Source organism: Cricetulus griseus, chromosome 3 (assembly GCF_003668045.3).
Source record: "Cricetulus griseus strain 17A/GY chromosome 3, alternate assembly CriGri-PICRH-1.0, whole genome shotgun sequence".
Classification (NCBI taxonomy): Eukaryota; Metazoa; Chordata; class Mammalia; order Rodentia; family Cricetidae; genus Cricetulus; species Cricetulus griseus.
The window spans coordinates 199,199,394-199,207,984 of record NC_048596.1 but is presented as its reverse complement, the minus strand read 5'-3'; the positions used below and the strand labels follow the sequence as shown (position 1 = coordinate 199,207,984).

The 8,591-nt window shown below is 52.4% G+C and overlaps 1 protein-coding gene across 4 annotated transcripts in view; it reads left to right on the top strand.

Moving 5' to 3' along the window:
* The first annotated feature begins 3,575 nt into the window (after positions 1 to 3,575).
* Piezo1 (piezo type mechanosensitive ion channel component 1) overlaps positions 3,576 to 8,591 on the top strand; it is a 67,260-nt gene continuing 62,244 nt past the window's right edge. For 2 of the 4 annotated variants that reach the window (XM_027410659.2, XM_027410657.2), the window contains exon 1: positions 3,578 to 3,864. In XM_027410659.2, the coding sequence (XP_027266460.1) occupies positions 3,801 to 3,864 (64 nt within the window). In that variant the 5' untranslated portion in view covers positions 3,578 to 3,800. Of the gene's footprint in view, positions 3,865 to 8,591 lie in introns of all 4 variants that reach the window. The other 2 variants (XM_027410658.2, XM_035442734.1) reach the window with 2 other exon arrangements.

Below are 8,591 nucleotides of genomic sequence, written 5' to 3'. Positions count from 1 at the left end.
CAGCACTCAAGAGGCAGAGGCAGGAGGATCTCTACGAGTTTGAGGCCAGCCTGGTCTCCAGAGCGAGTGCCAGGATAGGCTCCAAAGCTACACAGAGAAACCCTGTTTTGAAAAACCAAAAAACAAACAAACAAAAGCCAAAATAACAAAAAAAAAAAAAAACAAAAACAAAACAACGAATGGGAACAGGCATTTGACAGAAATGTACTCAGGGAGCTGAAATAATAGCTCCCCAAATATCACAGTTGTTGTCCAGGAGTCAAGGAAGCAAGATGCTAGAGAAGTCAGCAACGTGGGCTGCCTCTGGGGGTGGAGGCTGAGGATGTGCTATTTGAAAATCGTGTCAACAGGTTTGTAGGTTTTTTTTGTTTTGTTTTGTTTTTTGAGACAGGGTTTCTCTGTGGCTTTGGAAGCTGTCCTGGAACTAGCTCTCATAGACCAGGATGGTCTCGAACTCACGGAGATCCACCTGCTTCTGCCTCCTGAGTGCTGGGATTAAAGGCGTGCACCACCAACGCCCGGTGGAGTTTGTAGTTCTTAAAACTGTTTGTTATAGTAAATCACACAGCATCAACTTGGCATTTCACCCAGTTTTCTTTTTCTTTCTTTGAGATAGGGTTTCTCTGTGTAGCCCTGGATGTCCTGGAACTTGCTCTGTAGACCCGGGTGGTCTTGAACTCAGAGATCTGCCTGTCTCTGCTTCCTGAGTCCTGGAGCTAAAGACATGGACTACCACCCTCCACCATTTTAACCATTTTAAGGTGTGCAATCTAGGGGCTTTCAAAATCCTCTTCCTCTTCCTTCTACATTGTTGGAGATAAGGTGGCTCAGGCTGGCCTCATCTTGCAATTCTCCTGCCTCCTGAGAGCTGGGATGACGGACGGGTTTGTGCTACCATGCCTAGCTCCAGAAACTTTTAAGTTCCCATTAGCAATTTCTTTCCTCCCCACACTCTGTTCTGGCAGTCTTCTACTCTCCATGTCTGAACTGACTTAATCTAGATACTTTTATAAAGTCAGGCATGAACTCAGCACTCAGAGGCAGAGGCAGGCAGGTCTCTCTGAGCTGGAGGCCAGCCTGGTCTACACAGCAAGTTCCAGGCCAGTCAAGGCTACAACAGTGAAACCCTATCTCAAAAAATTAAGTAAAACATGGCCAGATGGTACTGGATACATACAGTTTGTCCAGCAGTCCTTGGGTGATGGACCTTTAGTTTGTTTCTACCTTTTGTTCTCAACACTCAAATTCCAAGCTCTGCTTGAAAATTGGTTTCCAAGTTTTCAAAAACCGACCAAACAACCAAAAACACACAAACAACCCCCCCTCCGGAATCACACTATTTGTGGCAGACACCCACACTTGGCTCAGTGTTTTCCAGATGTTTAGTGTGCAGTGGTGCCATAACTTGGTTTTCTGCTATAACCAGGTAATACTCAACTTCATGATGGTTCATGTTTACCCACCCATTCAACCACTAATAGACACATGGGTGTTTCTGCATAGAATTAACATTCCAGTATAGACAAGTAGGATGACTGGATCAGCTCTCAGAAAAAGTAGGAACTGTAGTGGGAGAGCCTAATCTCTCAGTCTACTCTGGCCCTGTTCTATCCTCCCCACCTAGGGAACATATTCCTAGCACTGCATTAACTCAGTGTGGAGATAGCACACTGGCTATCCTACACGCTTTCTGGTGGCTGTAGGAAGATGAGAGGTTCTTTATCCTTGGCTACCTAGCAAGTTCAAAGCCATGTCTAAAGAAAGAGGGAGAGGGATAAAAGTGACACAGAGATGCCAGGGCTGTGGGCCAGGCAGGCTCTTCCTGGCCCTGCCTGCTCCACCTCTCCCTGCTTGGCAAGCAACAAGTAGGAAAGTTCTGATCCTAATAATCTGGTCCGTTTTATTTGACCTAGGTAACACAGGTATGTGACTGACCATGACACCACAGGGTAGGAGGCTTCATGCAAGCTGAAGCAGCATGTTTGCTCTGTTGAATGGGAGGGTTGCACAGAAGGGTGCCACAATTTTTCCAATGGTAACACTGTATCTTACAATGCAGGGAGTCTTCAGATATTCTTTAACTGTTACAGCAAACAACACAGTAGGATACATTTTAGTTTCTCTGACAGTTTGCGCGCTTAGCTTTGGTCTTTATGTTTTTACCTTTTGTTACTTTGACAGTTGTGGGACACAAACATTTCAGTTCTACAGAGGTTCTCAGCCTTTGTAACGCTGCATCCCTTTAATACAGTTCCTCATGTGGTGACTTCCAACCACAAAATGATTTTATTGCTACTTTGTAACTGTAACTTTGCTACTGTTATGAATAGTAGTGTAAATATCTGATATTCAGAATATATGATATGCAACTCTTGTGAAAAGGTCCTTTGCCCAGCTCCCAAAGAGGTCACGACCCACAAGTTGAGAACTGCTGCTCTGGAAGAAGGTCTGAATGGATTTCAGAACCTTCTCCATGCCCTGGCAGCACCCCCTCAGAGCCAGACTACAGGTGAGTCTTGGAGACAAAGTTAGGTAATGTTTAAACACTAGATATCCAGGGAAAGCCCACATTTCTGGTGGTTTTGGAGAACTGAAGATTCCGGGGTGGTGATTGGTTGGCTTTAGCCTGCTGGTGCCTTGAGGCTCAGTAGTGGTCACACCATCTTTCCTGGTCCTTAATCCTCTGCCCCTAACTCCACTCACTCCCTAGTGCAGCTGAGTTTGAACATGCTGAACTTGGTGCAGCTGTACAGTCTTGGGCCCCTTTCTCTTTCTTTTTTCCTGTCCACCTTAATACGGAAGACTGAGCCAAAGCAGATGCCTTGGGTGAGGTTCCCAGCACGTGCAGGACTCAGACCTTGTCTGGGCACCAATGAATGGGACAGTAGGTGCTTGGCAGCATTTGCTACCGTCTATAGCACACTGATTAAGACCAAACCACACAGTGGTGCACGTATGACTTGGAAGCAGTCCCAAAGTCCCAATCCAGACCACAGTGGGATACAGCTGTCTGCTGCCAGTGTCTCTCCACCCCAAGTACCAAGTCCTGGCCAACGTGGCCGCCGGTGCCAAAGCCTCGAGAACTTGGAACAACTGACAACCCCCAGGGGGCGCTGCGTCCTCGCGGCTTGAGGAGCCAAGCGAAAAGTTACTCCAGCCACGAGGGGCGCAGTTGCGGTGGGTGCTACCGAGGGTCAGGGGAGTCAGGCCCTTGGGAGTCTTTTGTATTGCCCCAACTCCGGGTCCCAGGCTCCGCCCCCCCAGGGAGAAGCGCCCCACCGGCACTATGCGAGTCACTGCATGGGCTGTAGGGGGTCTTCTGATGTGTGTGGACCAGTCTCCGGCTCACAGGCACCAGGCAGGTCCCGAGGGCCGGCGCGCGCGCGCGCGGACTGCGCTGGGCAGCGAGGGGTGCCTGGGAGAGCCAGGCCGTCGAGGGAAGCGCGGAGGCGGGCACTCCGGGGAGGGCGGGGGCCGAGCTTATAAAGGCCCGCAGGCGGGTGCAGGGAGAGAGCCGCCGAGTCGCCGTCTGGCCCAGTTCGGCCTACAAGAACCGCCCGCCCTCAGTTCCGCCCGGGGCGGGCTGACACCCCAAGCGCGCGCGGGCTCCGGCCGTCGGTACCAGAGGGCGCGGCCGGCCCGGACCCCGGCCAGAGGACGAGGCCCGCGGGAGGTTCTAGCAGCGGCGCGCCACACGTGTGGAGACCCGCCCTGAGTGCCATGGCGCGTGGTTCCTCCGGCCCCCACACCTCCTTTTAGCCACGGCGGCGCGACCCCGGGCGGTCCCCGGGCCTCGGGGCATGGAGCCGCACGTGCTGGGCGCCGGGCTCTACTGGCTGTTGCTGCCCTGCACTCTCCTGGCGGGTGAGTGGAGGGAGCGGGTCGGAAGGCTGCGTCCGCGTCCCCCTGCGCTGCGTCGCCCGGCCCCGCGAGGGTGCGCGCGGGCGAGCATAGGCGAGGAGATTCCCCGGGACTCGCGGCCCAGGGCGCCCGCATTCCTCAGGCGTGAGCGTGCAGGCGACCCCGGCGTGCTGGGGCAGGGCACCGGGTGGAAACGCGGCAGGCAGCGGCGAGGCATGGGTCCCCGAGCGCCCCAGATAGCGTTGGGTGTTTCCGCGCGGGCTAGGAGGAGAGGCCCGGGCGAGGGGCTGTTAGAGGGGAGCGAGAATTTCTCTTCTCTTTTGTGTTTGAAAAAAAAAAAAAAGAAGAAGAAGAAGAAAGAAAGAAAAAAGTCAAACTTGCATCACGACTTCCTGACCAATCTGGGAGAAGGCGGCGTTCTGCCTGTAGCTTTTCAAGTCAGACTTTTTCTGATCCAGCTCTAGGCACAGTGTTCTTAGTCCCAGTCCCGAGGCTGACTATTCCATGCCTTGGAAAAAGCTCCTGTCTTCCTCATGCCCTACTTGGTTACCTTCCAAAAGGACTGGGGCACAGGGCGCCCCAGAAGTCTCTGGCCTGGTGTCTGAACTGGAGATCCCCAACCTTGGCATGTGTCCTTTGCTTGAAAAGAGCTCCTCTCCTTCAGTGATAGGGGCTGGGGTCCTCTGCAGCTCTCCCAGCCTCACCCAGGGCACCGTGCCCAACTGTTCACCCACCCTTATACCTCCTGGAGCAGTCAACTCCCCTCCAAATGTGACCGTCTCCACGCTCAGATTAAGCGATGGAGCGGTTTGTGTTGTGAAAGTTTGTCTGCCTATGTGAAATCCTTCTGTCAGAGGTGGGGGGATTGTGTTTGATCCCCTCAGTTCCTCCAGGGACACTGCTTGCTCACCCAGTTGTAGGTAGATTTCTTAGGAACAGGCTCCTGGGGTGTCAGGCATCCTGGCCAGACCCTACTGTGACTTCCAGACAGGCTGAGTTTTGATTTGTAGCACCGAAATGTGGTGAGACATGGGGGAAATTTTTCAAGGCAGGAATCAATGAAAACCATTGAGCTTGAAAAGGAGGGGCCAGGGGACACTGTCCTCAGCTCAGCCTGGACTCGGGAGAGCCAAGGTCCAGGGCCTACATTGGTGGCTTGTTTTCCTCACTGGGCTGTAGACAGGCAGACTGTAAAAACAAGCTGAATGGGTTGACCATAGTGTAGAAGACAGGTACCCTTCTTAAAGGGATAGCTGCAACAAGAACTGTTTCTCGGGACATCTGAGGCTCCTGGACTGTCTGTCAGTGCTTGGGGACAAGAAAAGCAAGGCAGGGAATAGGTGGTCTTGTGTGGGAAGAAAGACTTCATCTTCACCGCAGAGGTAGAGGTCCTTTTCTACCGACAGGGGCCTTCTTAAACAAAGTTGGCAGAGTTTTCTCTGACAGAGCAGATGGTTTATGTTTTCACATCATGAAATACTCTGATATTTTTTCCAGTGGTTAAAAAATGCACAAACCATTCTTAGCTCATGGGCAGTACTGAAATTGATCGTGAGCTCAGGTCCAGCCTGCAGCTAGTGACCCCTTAGGATCAGTCAGGGCTCTGAGGTCCCCTAGCTTTTCAGCTGCAGTGTGTGGGTGGCAGGGGAAGCTTCCAGTCTGAGTCTGGTTAGGATGTGAACCAGGTTTTGCCAGCTCAGGGGGTTCCCACCCAAGCTGTGTGTTAGTCACCTGGGGAGCTTTCAAAAGGATATTAATGACTAATAGTCTTGGCTTTCCTTAGGCCCAAACTGTCCCCCCAATAAAGTTCATTCACGAGAACATATCCAGGCACAGGCCACACCTACACTGACTCTGAGCCTAGGTGTGGGCTTGGACATCAACAACTTTCTTTATGTTGGAGGGGGGGTGGGCAGGGGACACAGAGTCAGCCAAGAGCACTGCATGGTGCCATAGGAGATGCTGGCATCCTGTTCTTTGCTATGGAGTATTGCCATCTCTAAGGGACTGGAGGTCGAACATTCACTCTATCTCTTGTGCAGGTTTCCTCACCCTCTACCCTCTGAACAGTTTGAGTCCTGTCCTGTGTTTTATAAATAAGGCCTTCACAGGTTAGTCATCCTATATGCTGGGTGCTAGCTCAGGCCTTCACAAAGGTTTGAGTCATCCTGGAGCGTTCAGCCCCCTTGTCACTCCCCTAACTGGATCACAACCTGGAAAGCCAGGCAAGGTGATGCCCCAGCCTCAAGGGCATAGTGACCAGCTCAGGTGACCTGGAGACCTAGGGATCAGGGACCAGGGATGGAAGCTTCCAGAGATGTCCAGAAGGGGTGTTTTGTGCTTGGGGGAGAAAGGACCAGAGAGGCCTCACAGGGAACCAGGAACTTAAATACCAAGCAAGAACCAGGTAGTAAGAAAGCTCATTGAGATTGACAATCAGAAAGACCTGTGGTAAAGCAACATGGTCCCTACTCTCAGGGTCCAACATATGGCACCCACCATAGTATGTGGGCATTGTTATATCCATGACAGAGTGGCACTTGAGCTTGAGTGATTGTCTCTGAGAAGTATCACTGTTTACAGCAGGAATGTTTTCTCAGAATATTTTCATTGTCACCATTTACTGTCCACTGTGGGAATATATCTGGCTTGCCCACCACACACACACACACACACACACACACACACACACACACACACACACACACACACACCTCAGACAGGAACTGTCTGTCCTCACTCAGTGGTCATGTCTATTGCTGAAGCTCTGGGCCAGCAAGGGCAGTAAGATGGCAGAGAGCAGAGCCTCTCCTGCCACTGGTGCTGGTCTTGGTAGTCACAGAATGGGTGAGGTCCACTTCCCCCTGCAGCACTGTGGGGGACTCCCTGCTGAGCCTTGGTGACTGGGCCTGGCAGAGGGGTGGGCCCCTGCCTCCATGCTGGGTCTGGGAGGGAATGAGTAAGCAGGACAAGGAACCCAGTAGGTCCCAGTATGTTTAGGGGAGGAGCTGGGGACCGTCTGAGAACTGAGGGAAGATCACATGTCATACCATGTTCTTGCAGGTGGTCACCGGCTGTCAGGGGGAGGGTCCTGCAGAGGAAGTGACCTTGCTGGGGTGGGCAGAAGTGCTAGTTTCTGATCCTGGCCCCAGGCTGTTTCCTGGGCGGTGTCTCCTCCTGCATGTCCTGACAACTCTTAAGTTTGCTCTCTTACTGTCAGAGTTGGGGCCGACAAGGCCTTTGACTCCACCTCTGGGCCCCGTGTGAGCTGCCTGCCTGCGGCTCTGAGATCTCCTTTCAGTTCTGTTACCTATTTTAGAAATGTGTAATCAGATGTTTGCTTCTTCATATACATTTGTTCTTCTCGCCAAAGCTCAGCTTTCACACCTGCCTTCTATTGCGCTATTGGCGTTTGGGCTCCGTGTCAGAATGCAGCTGTTTGGGATTAGGATGGATGATCAGAATTAATTCACAGGCCCAAGATCGTATGGATGGGAAGGGACAACCCTGAAATGAAGCTTCCTTTGCCCTCTTTGCTGGCAGGTACCTGTTTAAGGTCATGTACTGTGCTGTGGGTGAAAGACAGCATATAGCAGCCAGTTCTTTCATCTCGCTCTGAACTTCCTGACCTTTAACCTCTTTCCAGGCTTCATCTCCTCCCCTGTAAATGGAGCTATAAAAGCTTTAAGACCACTTCCAGACTCTGATCTCTGGTCCCTGGGCTGTGACTCTCACACCCAGGCTGGGGAGGTGGATGGGTCAGCTGTTTTTGGAGGAAGGCCAGTCCTTCATCCCGTGCTTCCTCCTTGGTCTTGGTGGCTAGGAGCCCCTGAGTGCTTTCCCATGTGTGCTGTGCAGGGCCAGGCATTGGTCATCAGTGGCTGGGTCAGGTCTCCCGGGAGCTGAGTAGAATGGGGGGGGGGGGAGTGTTCCACTGCCAGGTTCCCTTCAGCACAGATGATGATGATGCTTCTTAGGAAAAGTAGGCACTGGTGCCCTCACTTTCCATGCAGAGGACCTGCCCCCGAGGGGGTCTACAGTCCTGTACCCTGCGTGGGACACCAAGCTGCACACTCAGATAGTATGCAGCTTCCTGAACCCCCTGAGTTCATTCATGCGTCCTCTCATCTAGGTCTTGTGGGACAAAGTACTGGGTAGCAGCCAAGAGCCAAGTTCTGGTTCCAGGCCAGTGGTGCCTGTGCATAGGGTGGGGGTGGGGGACGGGACTGATGGATGTGGTGGAGTGCTGACTTCTTCCTGACCAGGTCTGAGGGCACTGTGAGCCCCTGCAGCTGTTCATAGGTAGAGAGAGGCTCAAAAGCAACAGTTACACCTATAAACAGGATCCCATTAGCTGTCCTCAGAGGGACTCCTATGAAACATTCAAAATGGTATTTCCCAGGAATGGTGTCCAAAACAGGGCCCCCAAATAGTCCCATCCCAAAGGACTCCCTAATAATGATATTCCAAACAGGTCTCCTCAACAATCCCTCTAAGTGTGGCACTCCAGAAGTGCCTTCCAAAGTAGTCTTCTCCCTCCTCTATCTGCACAGAGCAGTACTGGTGACCAGGGCAGATGACCTAGCTGCCTGGTGCTGGGTTATGAAGGCCAAGCTGGCCTGGGTGGGCAATAGAAACTCAGGATGAGGCCATGAGTTACAGGAAGAGGAAGGTATAGGATGGGGGGGTTAGCTAGTCTGGAGGGAAACAATAGGCTAGAGGATGAGGTC